This window comes from Protopterus annectens, chromosome 8.part1, assembly GCF_019279795.1.
Source record: "Protopterus annectens isolate FY-2018-M chromosome 8.part1, PAN1.0, whole genome shotgun sequence".
Classification (NCBI taxonomy): domain Eukaryota; kingdom Metazoa; phylum Chordata; order Ceratodontiformes; family Protopteridae; genus Protopterus; species Protopterus annectens.
In genome coordinates, this window is record NC_056742.1 from 51,384,991 (window position 1) to 51,405,291 (window position 20,301).

At 37.6% G+C, this 20,301-nt stretch overlaps 1 protein-coding gene across 2 annotated transcripts in view; it reads right to left on the bottom strand.

Annotated features, from left to right (window-relative positions):
• Positions 1-357: 357 nt before the first annotated feature.
• LOC122810068 (pleckstrin homology domain-containing family F member 1-like) overlaps positions 358-20,301 on the bottom strand; it is a 41,357-nt gene continuing 21,413 nt past the window's right edge. For both annotated transcript variants that reach the window (XM_044081560.1, XM_044081561.1), the window contains exon 2: positions 358-1,664. In XM_044081560.1, the coding sequence (XP_043937495.1) occupies positions 851-1,648 (798 nt within the window). In that variant the 5' untranslated portion in view covers positions 1,649-1,664 and the 3' untranslated portion in view covers positions 358-850. The remainder of the gene's footprint in view (positions 1,665-20,301) is intronic.

Consider the following 20,301-nt stretch of genomic DNA (forward strand, 5'->3'; position numbering starts at 1 on the left):
CTGATGTAAATAGGCAGGCGAGAGTAAAAATGAGAAACAGTGTAGACGAGTACAATCCATGTAGCAGTTATGGGTGCACAACTTGCCCAGATGAAATATATAACAAATGTAATGTCTGTTATTTAATGGGAGATAGCAATAGTAAAGTAGCACACCCGAATCTCTAAATTTAGAACATTTTAATAATTTCAACAGGAAAAAAGAAAAAAAAATCTGTAATCTTTCCTTTTAAGGTACTAAATATGATATAATTTTCAATGGCCTCTGAACTCTCTCGCTGAAACATATTTGGCAACTATCTTTAGTCTATGAAATAAAAAACATCAACAAATGTATTAAAAATAAGTATTTATTCTCATTATTAAAACATATAAATTCACATTGTGAAAATTGTGCAATACAAATGCATTAAAAATGTGAGGTTTAGTGAATGACCAAATGAGTAACTCAGACTATATTAAAACAAACAATGCTATGAAAGATTTCCAATTTCAAAGCATTGCTAGCCTGCTGAAACAACTAATTAGGAATTTGTTATATCTCCTGCATTGTGCCATACTGCTCCAGTAAAGATACATGGGAACTAAAGTATTTAAGTAGATGAATATCATAAATTCACCTGCATGTCAGATATTAAATATTTTGTGAATAAATATTCAGTCAGTATTTCTAACAGCTGAATACCGTTTATGCCATGTGTAGTGTGTACGAACTTCAAAACATGCACACAGTCTGTCTCTCTTATGTTCAAATAAATTTTTCATTCATCTGTCAGTTATGTAGTTGTAAATAAAATATTTAATAATGTTCATCTCATTAATGATAAAAGTTCACTACATTGTGATGATAATTAATTGTGAAAGGATAACCAAAATGATGTTTGTAGCCAGTCATATGTATCATCATTAGAGACAACATGGTCATCATCACTACTGGATGATTCCAAATCTGAGACAAAGGAAAATGGACGCTCAACTGATTTCCTTTGTTCTTCCAGTTTTTTCCTTTCCTTAGAAAGCAGCAGCTTGTAGCATAATAGGCACACTTTCTGGGGTTCATCCGCTATCGTGGGGATTAAGAATTTTTGGTTGCAGCATTTCCCACATACCACAAAACCACATTTTCTGCAGTGATGTCGCCTCTGTGTAAAACTGAATTTAGTTTTTGTACATCGCATGCAGATATCTGTAACTTTGTCAGGTATCCAAGCAGCAGCATGTTCCACAGCTGACAATCTACCAGACTTTAATTCTACTAGTTTTGCACAATGTTCAATATGACTCATCCACTTCTCCTTTTCTGTGAGAGATGAAGCTGAAACTACAAAAGATTTCATTTGAGACTTGATAAGCCACCGGTTTTGGGTTTTTTCCAGGTCTGGCAGAGACTCCATAGTGAGGCCTATTAGAGGAATGATATGCTGATTAATGTACTTTTTCTTCATAATCAAAATGCTTCCATACACCAAAACATCATTAAATAGGAAAAATACTCTGAGTTTTGCTTCTTTTCTGCATTCCTTCTTTAGTATTCCTTCTCCCACAAGTATACGCCCATCTTTAGCCAGTGTTTTCCCAGACCCTCCAAAATAATTTTCAACTGTGGTGATACGATTAATATTGTCTTCAGTATTTGCCATTTCTTCCATGTTCTTTATTGTTTAGCTAAAGGAAAGAGAGGAAAACATTTATATATATATATATATATATATATATATATATATATATATATATATATATATATATATATATATATATATATGTTAATAGGTGTTTCAAAAAAGTTCACTGACATTATTATAAAATTATATATATAACATTTGCATGCCATTGATTTAAGTCATTCACTCCAATGAAGCTCAGGAAGTTTGCACTATAACTTCCACTGGGCAGAGCCTAAGCCTTTTGACAGAATCAAATTATGTCCTCACATTTCAAACAAATGTTCATATCTCTGGAGCCATAGGATTATGAAAGAAGTACAAATGGCAAACTCTTCAGCACAAACTATTTTCATAGTGGTAGTATTCTTTTGATTCTAGTTCTTAAACCGAATTTTATAAGTCACAGTAAACATAGTGGGGGGAACTTAATAAAGCCTACATGGGCTTATTTATCATGTAGGCATCATGGCACGCTGCTTACACACAGGGAGGACATGCAGACTCTGCACAGAAGGCACCCAGCTAAGAACAATGCCAGAGAACCTCTTGCTGTGAGGTGACAATGCTACCACTGCACCACTGCAATATCCACTATGCTGCAGGCATATGTGCAAAACTATCCACCGTGTATCCAAAAATTGTAAGGGAAATAAGTTAAAATAATTTTATTTTTTTTTAATGATCTGGTTATGTTTGTGCAGTGTGCAGCAGTGTGGCAGTGTGCAAACATAAAGTTATGAAAAAAATAGTGGAAAAAGGAAATTTCATAGTATGTGATAGAAATGTAGTATAGGACCCTGTGTGTTGCTGTTGCTAATGAGGTAGGGCCTGGAACCATGAAGTTTCCAGGTTGTATGCATGGAACACTATGCAAATGAGCTGGGGTTATTGAATAACACAAACGGGTATGTATGTTCCGCATAGCCCTTCCATGTAGGCACAAAGCTATGTTGGTGTCCAGAGAAGAGATAGCTGACATCAACAGGGGTGTGTATCTGAGGACTTGTAAGCTCATTGGAGCTGAGCTGTGCCTGTTTGCATGGTGCGCCGCTGTGCTCAGCAGGGGGGTGTGAACATTGGCTGTTAAGATTTGTCTACCTTCGGGGACCATGTTTCAGCATGTTTGCATGCATGCCACCATGCTGAGCATGCCCTTTCAGGGAGGTGTATACAATTCTGTTGAGCTTTGTTTACCTTTGGGGTATTTGTTTCCACATGTTTGTGTAGTGCTCCACAGGTCTGAGTGTATCCAAAAGCCAATGATATATTAATTACTGATTTACTTAAAGTAGAACCATTAAATACTCTTAATGATGTACTTGACAGGTGGAATGCATCATAGGTAGCCAATCACACAGCTTACACCTACAGCAGAGCCCAATAAAAGTTGCAAACACCCTACAATCTGATTTCTCCACCAAACTCTGCACCAGTGGAGTACAGACTTGGAAATTTTAACTGAAGGCATGCTAGGGGCTGCTGCAGGTCTCCTGCATCTATATGTGTTAGATGCTGAGATCAATGCTGCTACTGCTGTTGGCAATAGGCCTAGACTGAGAATGAGAACAATGGTCAGGCCCAGGGTAACCTTCCAGGAGCTACATGAGCTGGAGATTGTAGAGCGCTACAGGGTGGACAGGGACATACTACAACAACTCACTGAGCTTTGTCACCCTCAACTCAGACCTAGAGCCAACAGAGGGGAATCCATTCCAGTGGACACAAAGGTATGTGTAGCTCTAAGGATACTAGCCACAGGTGCAGTCCAAAGACCAATTGGGGACATGATGGGGGTCTCACAGGCAACAACATCCAGTGTACTCCACCATTTCCTGGATGCCATGCTACCACATGCCAGTGATCTACCATGTAGCACACTACTCTGAGGTACTGGGTGCCATAGACTGCATTTATGTACACATCAAGGCACCACCAGGTGAGCAGTGTAGAATCTAAGTCAACCACAAGAGGTATCACTCCATCAATTGCTAGGTTGTATTCAATGCCCAGGGCATTATCATGAATGTGTGTGCTGGCAGCCACAGCAGCTATCATGACTCCCATATCTGGCACACATCACTGCTGTACCAGATGTTTGCTAGTGAGGACATCCTACATGGCCATTTACTGGGGGATGCTGGCTACGCATTGGAATAGTGGATGATGAAACCCATCAGAAATGCACACACACCAATAGAAGAATGCCATAATACAGCACACGCACAAACTAGGAACATCATAGAGCATGTGTTTGGGCTGCCGAAGTCATGGTTCTGGTGCTTCAGTATGTTTGGGTGATCCCTGCATTACTCTCCAGCCACATGTGCACAGATGTTCACAGTATGCCCCATGTGAGACAATATGATCCAGCGGAAATAGCTGTAGCAGGATCAGCAAAGGGAAGGGACATTCACCCCCCACCAGTGCCAAGGTCTCCACAGCCACTGCCACAGGAGGACTCAGAGGAGGAACCCCCTGACCCTGTAGGTAGAAGTAGGCATGCCTAATATGCCCTGGCTTGGCCAAGAGACAATGCATAGCAAATGCACTGACAACCTAGGGCTCTAGGGACTGACACCTTAGTCTGACTCACATGCTTATAGTAAAAATGATGCCACCCAGCCCACACAACCTGTACCTAACTATGTATTGGCTGTTTACCACATGCATTAGACAGAGTCAGCCCTGAACTACAGTTCTTTCAACTGCTGCATTCGCAGGCAAGTCACTCACCTATACACCACTTGTAAGGAGTACTGGAATATGGTAGCATATGTATGAACCTGCCACATGTATGCAAAGGAATATAGTTGGCTACTGGGCTACTTGGAGAGATCTAACAGCCATGTGGGACAACAGGTACCCAGTCCAATAGTATGTGCTACACAATATTCACTAGGCTGCCTGGTTGGAATATCCACTACATTAGTCAAGGGAGATAGTAAACAGTGGGGTCACAGGACAGTCACACAACTGTCTATGCCAGCAGATTATGGGCTGCTTGTCCCCCACCCCCATCACAATCAGTGTTCCCATACAATTGCTGTAACAGTACGTCAGCAGACCAGCCAACTTCAGGGCTGTGACATAGAACCTGGGCACATGTTGGATGTCACACATAATTCAGGGATGATAATGTATGTCTGTATCTTATTGATTGAGTGATGAATTGCACATCTCTGTCTGGTGGCCTATGTGGTGCAGTAGGCTAGGGAAAGTAGCATAGGTGATGGTGTTGATGGTTTGAATCTGGCAGCATCCACATCTTTTGCATGTGAGGTAGTCATATGGTGGTATTCCCACAGACTGTCAGACCCCACTATCTGTTAATGCAAGAAAGCTGGACAAAGTCCGAGAGAATGGGGGGGCAGGGCAAAGGGCCATAACTGCAGACAGACATTTCACATGCTCTGATTAACCTAGAAGGTGGCTAGTATAACAGTGGGTTGTATCAAAACTGAATATCTGCAGGATGTAAAGTCTGTCACTCAAATGTGTCTCTAGGTAGTATTATTCAGTGACTGCATTATACAATAAGTTACCGGAACACCACAAATGTATGAGGAACAGACCAAACATATGGAGCGAAATGCTGGACTTTCTGCAAAAACATGTACAGTGAGAGGTATGCAGACTGTCACCCTGTGGGTGGTGTTACATTCTGTACCCTGTCATATATTAAATACAACAGACAGCTGGGGAATGCTGTGGACAGGTTTAGGAAAGTGCTGTACTTTGGAAACAGGTGCAGCTGCCTGTCTGTAGCACACAAAATCCCAGACTGGAGTACAGGTAGCTCTGGCCTGGAGTCACCTTGTAAGTACTGACAATCCCACCAGGCATGGTCCTACACTGAGCTAACTTGATCCCAATTCTGTGGCATCTCCATCACAAAGACCTGCTATGTGGAAATACATCTGTACATACAGACAGCTATGTATACATTCTGTCTGTCCCTATACTCTACTCACATGAGTAGTGTATTTCAGCAGTATGTATCGCAGATACATATAATACTGATATATATATATATATATATATATATATATATATTTTTATATATATATATATATATATATATATATATATATATATATATATATATATATATGTGTGTGTGTGTGTGTGTGTGTGTATATATATATATATATATATATATATATATATATATATTTAAATATATTACAATGATACATAGACTCTGTACATATATTTATATAACACATATACATCACGTACACACACAGCAACATTTATAGAGACATACCTGTTATACACATTTAAATATATATGTATGTGGGGATGTATGAATTCTCCACATACCCTATGAAAGTTGTGGTTATTTGCACTCTCACATCAGTGCAGATGCCCAGAGGAATCAAACCAGGGCCTCAACAGTACATATTCCATTCACCCTCAATCCCCTGTGCCCGTGGAATGTCTCGCATGTAGACAGACAGAGGTGAGCAGGTGGAGTAATGTATAATGTTTCCAATCCATACCTTCAACAGGGAAAAGTATCCCTGGCCACATGTTTGCCTATATAACTGCAACCAGCCACATATGTCCATAATGGTGACTGCACACAAGTAACAGGGTATTAACAGGTATCCTATTCCTAGGACAATACATACAATAACAGTACCAAGCAATATCACTCTGCAGGCCATACATGCTGTCCAACACAAGCCTACTTTGTGCACTCCACAAGTACAGTACCTGCAATCACATATTCAACAGATGCAATCTGTAGTACATGCAATAAGTACTGTGAGCTATAATGTGTAACAGTAGATAGATAGGTGTTTTAATCTCACAGCAGCCTACTCAGTGTGTGTGTGCAAATATATCCCCTTGCAGCACAATGGACATGTCCTCCTGGGCTATCATTGTGCAATGGTTGTGCACTTTTTGGCCCTGTAACTAGCTCCTACCATATAAATTGCCCTCCTCTACATGGCCTGCTGATGTCATCCACCTTAAGAGTGCTAGCTGACAGTTTAATATTAGATAAACACCATGGTGCATGTGATACGTACTGCAAAATATAGTGTGTAACAGTAGAGAGATAGGTGTTTTAATCTCACAACAACCAATTGTGTGTGTATGGTGTGTAAATCCCCTTGCAGCACAATGGACATGCCCTCATGGGCTATCCCTCTGCCATGGTTGTGCACTTTTTGGCCCTGTAACTAGCTGCTAGCCTCTACATGTCCTGCTGATGTCATCCACCTTAAGAGTGCTGGCTGGCAGTTTAATGTCAGATAACCTCTGTGGTGCATGCAATAAGTACTGCAAGCTATAGTGTGTAACAATAGATAGGTAGGGGTTTTAATCTCAAGCAGTTAACTCAGTGTGTGTGTGTGTGTGTGTGTGCGTGTGTGTGTGTGTGTGTGTGTGTGTGTGTGTGTGTGTGTGTGTGTGTGTGTGTGTGTGTGTGTGTGTGTGTGTGTGTGTGTGTGTGTAAATATATCCCCTTGCAGCATAGCAGATGTGCCCACATGAGCTGTTCTCATACAATGGTTATGCAATTTGGGTTTATATTAGAATACCAAACTTTCAAAATTTTAAGTGTTCAAATATCAACCCATTTTCAGCAAATGCTGAAAATATCATAGAAACAGAAAACCAAATGTTTTCTTAGGAAAATAATTTGGTTGTCCTTTTCTGTTGCTTCGGTATTTTCAGTACTGTGGTGGAACGTTACGGGTCAGGTTCAGGTAACTGTGCGATTGTGTGGAAATTAGGGTTAGGGCAGGTTAGGTGAGTTAGGGTTAGGGTGCGGTTCAGGTAAGTGTGCAATTGTATGGAAGTGAGTGTTAGGGTGGGGTAGGTGAGTTAGGGTTAGGGCGTGGGTGAGGTGACTGTGTGATAGTGATTGACCTTAGGGTTAGGGTTTGGGTTAAAGTAAGTGGATAGTTAGTGGTGTATGTATAGTTTAGTGTAGGGTTAGGTTTAAGAGTTTAGGTGTATGTGTGTGGATTGCTGTTTGTTTGGTGTGCTTGTGTTGTGTGTATGTGTTTTGGAACAGCAGATTTTTTTCCCTAGGAAAAAATTCACTGTTCTGTATGTTTGATGTTTTACATTTTCAGTTAATAGGGTTCGATATTAGAACACTCCAAATTTTGAAAGTTCGGTGTTCTAATATAAACCCATGCAATTTTTGGCCCTGTAACTAGCTGCTTCCCTCTAAATTGCCCTCCTCTACATGGCCCGCTGATGTCATCCACATTGAAAAAGCTGGCTGACAGTCTAATAATAGATAAATGCTGTGGTGCATATAAGTATTGGGAGCTATAGTGTGTAACAGTAGATAGGTAGGGGTTCTAATCTCACAGCAACAAACTCAGTGTGTGTGTGTGTGTGTGTGTGTGTGTGTGTGTGTGTGTGGGCATGTGTGTGTGTGTGTGTGTGTGTGTGTGTGTGTGTGTGTGTGTGTGTGTGTGTGTGTGTGTGTGTATCGATACCACATACATCTGAAGACCTTTGTAATATACACATTGGTTGGTTTTGCATTATTTTACTGGTCGTGGGTGATCTGGTCTTCCAAATGAATGACCACAACATGGCCTGCTTATATCAACAAGTATTTTGTGTCCTACACAGATAGTACTAGAAGACATGAGGCATGGTGTGTGCATCCAGTATTGTCCTCTGTACAGTGTACCACTACATAGGTAAGTTTCCACTGTGCATACTGCCAACATGTACTATGTGTGCGCCATGGCATGTCCTGAATGCAGTGAGTTGAAGTGCTTCTAGCCTGAATGTGGCTATGTGTGCATGTCAGGCTGTGATAGCATTGTACATCATGTCTCAGAGCAGTAGGAGATGTGCACATCAATAGCATGATGGCCATACAGCCATCACAATTGGAGACATTGCTACTCCTCATCACAGGAAGACCACATATTGCCCAAGTCCATGGGAGCTGCAGCCACAACCTCCCCAGTGTTGAGCTGGCATCCGCCCAGCCAGTTATACAGATGGCATGTGTAGAAGTGCACTGAGGTGCTCCCTGTACCGTACCCATACTGAGGGTCTGTTTTAAGGGTGCATTACATCTGCTACACAAATGTCACAACAAGCATGTACTACTAACATCACATAGTGGCTTAATGTCCTTAGGGTGACTAATCCATCTACTATGCTTCCTAGAGATAGGCAACATATACAATCAGGTGGGGTCACACCTTGTTCTGTATGCATGGCACAGATCACCTATGAGTACACTGAATGGCACAGGTGGCACTGACCTGCATTGCAGATGAACAGTGGTGAGCACATACTGATGATGTGACAGGACCCAGTGAGGGGCCATACTGTTGACTGCATGTGCCAAAAAGTTTGGAAAGCACATCAACACATGGCTGTTGCCATCAGATAGTGGCATGCTGCAGAAGGAGTATATGGAGGGTATGGGTATGTCACCTACCTGTGACTGTGGCCACAGCTATACCATATGAATCCTGCCATACCACTGTACAGACATGTTGATGTGTGGCACATGAGCTGCACACCTGTATGGCTGGGTCTGTTTGGCTACCTGTCACCCATTCATATGTGCATCACATTTAGGGACTGCCGTGCTACTAATCGGGGACATTGGTATCCCTGATGGAAAGGATAGTACATATATATTTGATTGGAGTTTATGGTCATTACTATGTCACCAAGCATGTATTTGTAATACCCTCATGCAAGATACTGGCATAACACAGTGACCGTAGAATTGCTCCCTAGTGGCAGGCAGCAGCCAACATTGTTAGCCACAGTTAGTCAGTACCCACATGTACTGTGGAGACATGCAGTCCAAGCAGTAGAGGACTCATGACTGGGCCCTGTTGAGCACTGCTGTTTACAGAACAGCTATTGGAGTTGGAAGTCCCTATGTTGCGTATGTCTGCCATCAGTGGGCAATGTAGTGACTCCCACATTAACAGTATATCGGATGCCTAAGTGGGTGCTTTGTATATTTTGTTTGAATGGGTGGTACAGTGAGATGGCTTGGCTCAGTCTGGGTGTTGTACGCCCTGATGTACCCTCACATGTCCCTGCTGACTGCCATGACATGGTTTATTGCAACAGTAGGACAGCAGGGCATGCTGACAAATGTGTACGCCATGTACAGACTGGTTTATAAGCTGGTGTATACGCAAGTGTCTGAGAGTCAAACTCTAGGAATATAAACCAAGCAAAAAGGCTAGGAAGGAAGTTGGGAATAAACGCAGCTCGTACGGGTGCAAGTCAACCTGATCACGGAAATTCTTTTAGTAACACCAACAAATTTATTTCAGCAAACTCCAACGGAAGAACAAGAAGGTATTGAATAACACCAACAAATTTATTTCAGCATACTCCAACAGTAGAACAAGAAGGTTAAGCGCTTTCAACTGGTGCGATGCCAGTCTTCATCAGAACCATTAAACAGTGTTTCCTTCTGAAAATATATAGCAGCAATACCTGCGGTTTGAAAACCGCTCCAAAATCTTTTGAAATGTTTTAAAGTGACAGCATCATTTCTACATGAAATGTCAACATAAAATATGCCTCAGTTTCGGCGTTTAACCGCATTAATCACATGAAACACATTAAAAACAGATAATGAATTCTCCATACATAACAGAACATAAACTTGACTTGTACTCCATAAAAATATACCATAACTCCTTAATCATCCCTATTCTCTTATTAAATTTATAGCAATTGAAAGTAATGGTAGTCTATACTTGTAGGAAAAGGGTCAATGAATTTCATGAAATGTGAAATTGTGTCCACGATGTTATATTCTAATGTTTTTTAAAAATGTTTTTTAAAAACACTGATGTTGTTGTTTAGCTACTATTGTATGTTTGTGTATGTGAATGTAAAAATTGCTAACTCATAAAGTATTCTGTATACTACCGTATTATAACTAAAAAATATATAATATATATCCTATACATCACAATAATATAAGTGTGGTTGCATATGAAAAAAATATATATATTGTACTACATAAATATTACGACATAACATATACCACAGTGAGAAAATCATAATGATGAAAATTGTATATGGATATGTGTGTATTATGGACCAATAAAATATAAACAATTGTATATCTATAATAACTATATACTAATATATACACAATATAAATAACGATTAAATAAATACTGTAGGATATAGTAGAATAAATATATGTTATATGAAATTGATTTAATCTAAAATAGGTTTATTTTAAAATTGATTTGTTTTAAAATACTTATTGTATAAAAAATACTTATTATAAAAAATAGTACTTATATAAATAATAAATTTAATATATTTAATAAATTTAATATTATTTATATATGTGTGTTATTATAGAAACAAATGTTATATAAATTATAAAAATTGTACTACATTAACAATGCTCAGTTGAGGAATTATAACACTAATGTGTCTAACATTAAAAAATGAACAATATGTAGTGTATGCAATAGTTAAAATTTTAAAATTATTACTGGCCTAACTTGTGATTCAATATATAACCTTTAATCACACATAAGAAATGGTTTAATGCTTATATTGTCATTAAGACCTGGATACCTGGTGGCATCGGTTCTAATTTGCCATACACTCTCTTTTAATGCTAGTTTATTCTTCCAGTTGCCTTCTTGTGTATTTATTTGGTCGATAATGGTGAATACAAAACTATGTTGTGCCCCTTTGTCTAGGATATGTCTATAAAGGACATTTGTAGTGTCTTCTTTGCGTATTTTATAATAATGTTCATATATCCATTTTTCCTATGTAATATGCTTTACATGCATTGCAGCAGGCGATATAAACCACTTGTTTGCTATTACAATTCCCACTCAAACATCTAATAACTGTGTGGTTAATATCTTCTAATATTATTTTGTCTACTTCATTAATATAACGGCATTGGCGGCATGTTCCGCATTTTGTACAACCTCTCTTTTGTTTCGCCATCAAACCATTTTGCATTTCTGTGTATTCCAACATTCTTTTTATGTTGGGAGCAACTTTAAATACTATTTTAGGTGCATTTCCTAATTTATTACTCAATTTGTTGGAGATGATGACATCCCAATGTCTAGTTAAAATTTCTTTAATATAATGCACAAATGGAGTGTAAGTTAGAACACATACTCTGTTGAAATTATGTTGTAATTCCTTTATCTTGATAGTATTGTCTGTACCTTTGGCTCCTAATAATGGTTTATATTTGTTGCCCCACTGTGATATAACATACTGGGAGATTCTTTTTACCATTCTATCTGCTTTTAAAAGTATAAGGTGGATGATTACTACTATATGCAATATAGTCATTAGAGAATGTGGGTTTCCTGTATATTCTTGAGGCAAAACCCATATCGGTGTGCCAAATAAGTGTGTCCAAATACGCTATTTCTTTGCTGTTGTAATTAAAAGTAAATTTCAAAAATTCTGTAGTATTGTTAAGAAATTTGATGAACTCACCTATCTCTGTTTCAGTACCCTTCCATAACACAAATAAATCGTCCAAGAATCTTGCATAAAATTCTATTTTGTCATAATATCTACTTTTAAATAGGTGTTCAGTTTCCCATTCCAGCATGACCATGTTGGCAAAAATGGGAGCGCACGATGCTCCCATGGCCACACCGGTTTTTTGTCTAAAATATTCGCCCTGAAATGTAATGTAATTATGATCAAGGACTAAGGACATGAGTTCAGTAACCACACACATTTTGTCCCAACTAAAGCCTGAATACTTTCTAAGGCTATTAGTGAAAAATTCAAGCCCTATATCTTTAGGTATGCAAGAAAACAAATCTACCACATCATTTGTGATAAAAATATATTCCTTATTCCATTTGTCTTCAGTAAGATGACTTAAAAAATTCCATGAATCTTTCATAATGTGTGGTACCGCATGATAGATGTGCTTAGTCCATGTATCTATCAGGACACCTATATTAAACGTTTTTGATCTTGAACCTGACACTATAGGTCTGTATGGTGGGTCTTCTATAGATTTATGAATTTTTGGTATCCCTATAATTTTGGCAAGTACCGGATAATCTATTCTAATGAACATATATATATCATTACTAATCCTATTGTCAATCATATATTCTTCAATTATGAGGTCTATTCTTTTGTGGCCTATATTAATTTCCTTTATAGACAAGACCTCGTAATTGCCAGATTCATACAACCAATTGTGTATTTTTGAGTTGTAATCCGTGGTATAACTAATAACAATACCACCGCCTTTGTCGGGCTTCATAATACGAATATCTTTATTACGTATTATGTTGTTTAAACATGTCCTTTCTTTTGCAGTAAGATTATCCTGTCCACTGATATCTTTTCAAGTGTCTTTCCTAATATCATGTTTTAGCCAGTAGATATCTTTACTAACCATCTGTTCGTAACTATGTATATGAGGATGGTTGGGCGGTACATATGTACTTTTCTTTTTTAATTTTGTACATTCATATACATAAATATCAAGTGGATTGTCATCAAATTGAGTTGCCAAATTAAGTCTCCTACAATACAGTTTAATTTCTTTAATAGTGTCAACTAAATTAATATCTGTAGTTGGAACGAATTTCATTCCATTACTCATTAAGCTTATAAATTCTTCTTCTATTGGTACTTCAGTGTAGTTATAAACTTTAAAACCATTGTGTACTGTCATAATCTGACGTGTTGCTTCATCCTTATCTACACTGTTAGAATTTCTTTCTCGTAGATTATTTTCATTTGGATGTATATTGTCTAATATAACTCTATTAGTACACAAGGTTCTCTCACTACTAACTTCAGGACAATTATGCTGTGGTATTCTAAGTGGAGGAGTATTAACAGTTACTGACTGATTCAATTCCACCTGCTGATATGATTTCTTTGTTTCGGGGCTGGGAAAAATCTGCCTCCTTGAAAATTTTCTTCACATTTGGCACTCCTTGGTCTCTCATTGTAACTACTGATTCTCTCTGTGATCCCCGATTTTCTATCAGTAGGCCATATGTATGCTCGATCATTCTCATAAACTTCCATATCCCTCAGTAGTTTCCTATTTTTTCTTTCAAAAATACCCTTTGCTTTCTCCTGTACATTGCTAAACTGTTTATTGTATAAGTCCTTCCAGTTAATGAACTCAGGATGCTGAGTAATAGTATTATTCATACTCTCCAACTCATTAGTCAATAGACTCATTTTTTCATCATTATATTTAATTAAAGTTCTTATATATGAAAATCCGAAATTATCAAATAATTCATTAAACTCCCTTTTCATTTCCTTACTATAATTAATGCCTAAGGGGAGTTTAAAAAATCTAATACCTTTGGGTACCATTTTCATATTGATATTGAGCATACATATGGCCTACTGATAGAAAATCATGGATCAGAGAGAGAATCAGTAGTTACAATGAGAGACCAAGGAGTGCCAAATGTGAAGAAAATTTTCGAGAAGGAAGATTTTTCCCAGCCCCGAAACAAAGAAATCATATTAGCAGGTGGAATTGAATCAGTCAGTAACTGTTAATACTCCTCCACTTAGAATACCACAGCATAATTGTCCTGAAGTTAGTAGTGAGAGAACCTTTTGTACTAATAGAGTTATATTAGACAATATACATCCAAATGAAAATAATCTACAAGAAAGAAATTCCAACAGTGTAGATAAGGATGAAGCAACACGTCAGATTATGACAGTACACAATGGTTTTAAAGTTTATAACTACACTGAAGTACCAATAGAAGAAGAATTTATAAGCTTAATGAGTAATGGAATGAAATTGCCCAACTACAGATATTAATTTAGTTGACACTATTAAAGAAATTAAACTGTATTGTAGGAGACTTAATTTGGCAACTCAATTTGATGACAATCCACTTGATATTTATGTATATGAATGTACAAAATTAAAAAAGAAAAGTACATATGTATCGCCCAACCATCCTCATATACATAGTTACGAACAGATGGTTAGTAAAGATATCTACTGGCTAAAACATGATATTAGGAAAGACACTTGAAAAGATATCAGTGGACAGGATAATCTTACTGCAAAAGAAAGGACATGTTTAAACAACATAATACGTAATAAAGATATTCGTATTATGAAGCCCGACAAAGGCGGTGGTATTGTTATTAGTTATACCACGGATTACAACTCAAAAATACACAATTGGTCGTATGAATCTGGCAATCACAAGGTCTTGTCTATAAATGAAATTAATATAGGCCACAAAAGAATAGACCTCATAATTGAAGAATATATGATTGACAATAGGATTAGTAATGATATATATATGTTCATTAGAATAGATTATCCGGTACTTGCCAAAATGATAGGGATACCAAAAATTCATAAATCAATAGAAGACCCACCATACAGACCTATAGTGTCAGGTTCAAGATCAAAAATGTTTAATATAAGTGTCCTGATAGATACATGGACTAAGCACATCTATCATGCGGTACCACACATTATGAAAGATGCATGGAATTTTTTAAGTCATCTTACTGAAGACAAATGGAATAAGGAATATATTTTTATCACAATTGATGTGGTAGATTTGTTTTCTTGCATACCTAAAGATATAGGGCTTGAATTTTTCACTAATAGCCTTAGAAAGTATTCAGGCTTTAGTTGGGACAAAATGTGTGTGGTTACTGAACTCATGTCCTTAGTCCTTGATCATAATTACATTACATTTCAGGGCGAATATTTTAGACAAAAAACCGGTGTGGCTATGGGAGCATCGTGCGCTCCCATTTTTGCCAACATGGTCATGCTGGAATGGGAAACTGAACACCTATTTAAAAGTAGATATTATGACAAAATAGAATTTTATGCAAGATTCTTGGACGATTTATTTGTGTTATGGAAGGGTACTGAAACAGAGATAGGTGAGTTCATCGAATTTCTTAACAATACTACAGAATTTTTGAAATTTACTTTTAATTACAACAGCAAAGAAATAGCGTATTTGGACACACTTATTTGGCACACCGATATGGGTTTTGCCTCAAGAATATACAGGAAACCCACATTCTCTAATGACTATATTGCATATAGTAGTAATCATCCACCTTATACTTTTAAAAGCATTGTTAAAGGACAATGTATAAGAATAGCAAGAATGTCATCTAGTTTGAATGTTATGAAGGAAGATATCAATATGTTATGCAGTATGTTCAGAAAGAGGGGCTACCCAGATAGAATGGTAAAAAGAATCTCCCAGTATGTTATATCACAGTGGGGCAACAAATATAAACCATTATTAGGAGCCAAAGGTACAGACAATACTATCAAGATAAAGGAATTACAACATAATTTCAACAGAGTATGTGTTCTAACTTACACTCCATTTGTGCATTATATTAAAAAAATTTTAACTAGACATTGGGATGTCATCATCTCCAACAAATTGAGTAATAAATTAGGAAATGCACCTAAAATAGTATTTAAAGTTGCTCCCAACATAAAAAGAATGTTGGAATACACAGAAATGCAAAATGGTTTGATGGCGAAACAAAAGAGAGGTTGTACAAAATGCGGAACATGCCGCCAATGCCGTTATATTAATGAAGTAGACAAAATAATATTAGAAGATATTAACCACACAGTTATTACATGTTTGAGTGGGAATTGTAATAGCAAACAAGTGGTTTATATCGCCTGCTGCAATGCATGTAAATCATATTACATAGGAAAAACGGAAAGGGTCATTAAAAAACAGATATATGAACATTATTATAAAATACGCAAAGAAGACACTACAAATGCCCTTTATAGACATATCCTAGACAAAGGGGCACAACATAGTTTCGTATTCACCATTATCGACCAAATAAATACACAAGAAGGCAACTGGAAGAATAAACTAGCATTAAAAGAGAGTGTATGGCAAATTAGAACCGATGCCACCAGGTATCCAGGTCTTAATGACTCTATAAGCATTAAACCATTTCTTATGTGTGATTAAAGGTTATATATTGAATCACAAGTTAGGCCAGTAATAATTTTAAAATTTTAACTATTGCATACACTACATATTGTTCATTTTTTAATGTTAGACACATTAGTGTTATAATTCCTCAACTGAGCATTGTTAATGTAGTACAATTTTTTATAATTTATATAACATTTGTTTCTATAATAACACACATATATAAATAATATTAAATTTATTAAATATATTAAATTTATTATTTATATAAGTACTATTTTTTATAATAAGTATTTTTTATACAATAAGTATTTTAAAACAAATCAATTTTAAAATAAACCTATTTTAGATTAAATCAATTTCATATAACATATATTTATTCTACTATATCCTACAGTAGTTATTTAATGGTTATTTATATTGTGTATATATTAGTATATAGTTATTATAGATATACAATTTTTTATATTTTATTGGTCCATAATACACACATATCCATATACAATTTTCATCATTATGATTTTCTCACTGTGGTATATTTTATGTGGTAATATTTATGTAGTACAATATATATATTTTTTTCATATGCAACCACACTTATATTATTGTGATGTATAGGATATATTTTATATTTTTAGTTATAATACGGTAGTATACAGAATACTTTATGAGTTAGCAATTTTTACATTCACATACACAAACATACAATATTAGCTAAACAACAACATCAGTGTTTTTAAAAAACATTTTTAAAAAACATTAGAATATAACATCGTGGACACAATTTCACATTTCATGAAATTCATTGACCTTTTTCCTACAAGTATAGACTACCATTACTTTCAATTGCTATAAATTTAATAAGAGAATAGGGATGATTAAGGAGTTATGGTATATTTTTATGGAGTACAAGTCAAGTTTATGTTCTGTTATGTATGGAGAATTCATTATCTGTTTTTAATGTGTTTCATGTGATTAATGCGGTTAAACACCGAAACTGAGGCATATTTTATGTTGACATTTCATGTAGAAATGATGCTGTCACTTTAAAACATTTCAAAAGATTTTGGCGCGGTTTTTCAAACCGCAGGTATTGCTGCTATATATTTTCAGAAGGAAACACTGTTTAATGGTTCTGATGAAGACTGGCATCGCACCAGTTGAAAGCGCTTAACCTTCTTGTTCTACTGTTGGAGTATGCTGAAATAAATTTGTTGGTGTTATTCAATACCTTCTTGTTCTTCCGTTGGAGTTTGCTGAAATAAATTTGTTGGTGTTACTAAAAGAATTTCCATGATCAGGTTGACTTGCACCCGTACGAGCTGCTTTTATTCCCAACTTCCTTCCTAGCCTTTTTGCTTGGTTTGTGGTCGTAGTTCGATATTAGTATTTGAAACTCTAGGAATATAACATCTGGTCACAGAATATTTGTAGATGTGTCAACTCCATCACCTTACCTTGTAAATAGATGCTCAGGGAGCCCAGGTGACACATATCAAGGGTAGCAGACCTTATCACAAAGTATAAATGCATGATTACATGGACTGACCCCATAATCCCTGTTAGACTGTTACAGACATATGCACCTAAGGAGCCATGCACGTATACTTCCATACCTTGCTGACATCATATTTCTGCTGTGCTGCCATGCTATCCTGTGCTGCTGTATATCCGCCATGTGTCCATAGTTTATTCCCTCAGACTGCTTGAATAGAAACATATACAGGTCCATGAGACACATATTATTCTGTAACACTATTAACAGTACAACATCATACAACATAAGGTACACAAAGTTTGGTGCCCCGTCATGATACATGCCAGCATATAGTATCTACTGTGTAGTACAACAAGTGGCATGGCAAAACAATACTGCATTACACATGTACATGTCGAGCAATGTAGTCACCCTGTGCATCAGACACATAGCTTCATTTCCCTGCATCAATGGCAAGGATGACAGGGATATGGCACAAATATCATCATATGCACAGGGTGTAGTGTGGGGGTGCTGGAGGCCTAGGCTGTGTCAAACAGTTTACAGCATGTGTATGAGTCAGGAAGGGGTGGGGGTTAGACGGGCCATGGAGAGGTGCTGTGTGTGTCTGTAGGTGACCTGCATGTGACAGTGGTGTTTAAGTGTGTGAATGCATACAGTAAAGCCCAGTGCTAGTCCTACACATGTGTATGTCAGACAGTTGTGGACCGTACATGGTAGAATGGACAGTTCACCATCTCTGGCCAAGAACTAGGGAACTGGCTCTGCCAGGAGTTGCACTGGCACCACACACCCAAGATCAGATGCAGTGCTAGTACCTGATGTCAACTGCTGTCTGCTGGATCTGTGTCCCCTCGCAGGACTGCCCAGGACCACATGCCCATGGCTTGCCATGTTGTGGTGTGGACAGCACACTTCCCTCTATAGTGCAGAAGGTAATGTCACTACAGAAACATAACTGTGCATGGCCATGTGGACTCTCAACAGTTGGTGCTGCTGACCTATGTCCAAGGGTTTAATACCCAACTCTGGCCAAAGGTTCCAGCACAGACACTGTGTGGCCCAAGACAGACATTGTCTCAGCCCACCATGTGCCCACTCCATAAATGAACCGATCCAGGGTGCCTCCACTGTGGTGAAGGCAGTCATGTATGTCAGACTGTGCTGCATCCATAACACTAAGCATACGTCCAGTGTTCCACTCAGAATATGGCTGTGCCTCCATGCTGGTCCAAAACATACCTTGAGTGACTCAAGATGTGACACCTGCAAAAGGCGGTGGATGGACAGCAGGCCTCCTGCAAGCACCCTTGTCAATCTATCTGTGTAGGACGTTGTTAGCTCTCCGGTCATGGCCAGTGTCTAAACTCACTGGAGCCATAGTTGTCACACTTCCCTGTTCAATGTGTCCACCCTCTGACTGTTCAATAATTGTGGCCTCTGGGAAATGGGTATGTGTGCGCATACTGACTGTGTGTGGAGGCAATAGAGGCAGAAGAGTGATGTCAACCTCTGGGACAGATTCAGACATTGACAACTCCACCTGTGCCTCACTATGGCCGCCATCAACATCAGAGTCTGATGAGATACTGACATCAGGTTGTGAGGTGGACAGACTCCAACCCCCCCCCCCCAGTCAGCTGTGAAAACCAAGACAAAAGCAGTACATTACTAAATGCACTTTTGTGTATGGTAATCCACACAAACTCATACAAATGAGGAACCACAACTGCATTACAATTCTAACATCTTTTCATCCCCATTCCCATGCACAGCAGACAACCTCACAACAACATACACATACAAGTCAAAGACTTTATAGCATGCACATCAGCTATATCCAGTTAAAGTTGCCAGTACAATTTACCTATAAGATATGTAATATGACACTATACATAATATAACTGCACATTAAACACAGTTCACCTATCTTGACAATGATATGCCAGTACTTGTGTCACTGCCTCAGGTATGTAACATCTGCCTTTTGTGCTTGAACAGAAGTCTTGGATTACTTGCCTCATGTATACCATGCTGTGTAGTTGCTCATAACTATAAGTGCAAATGTGTTAATGTTCATTCTAATACACACCTGCGATTACCCAGTCTATGGTGTGTAGTCAACTCTTCCAGAATGGTGCATACAAATATTTTATTCTGGCTAAACACAACATTTGTACATAGTGCAATAT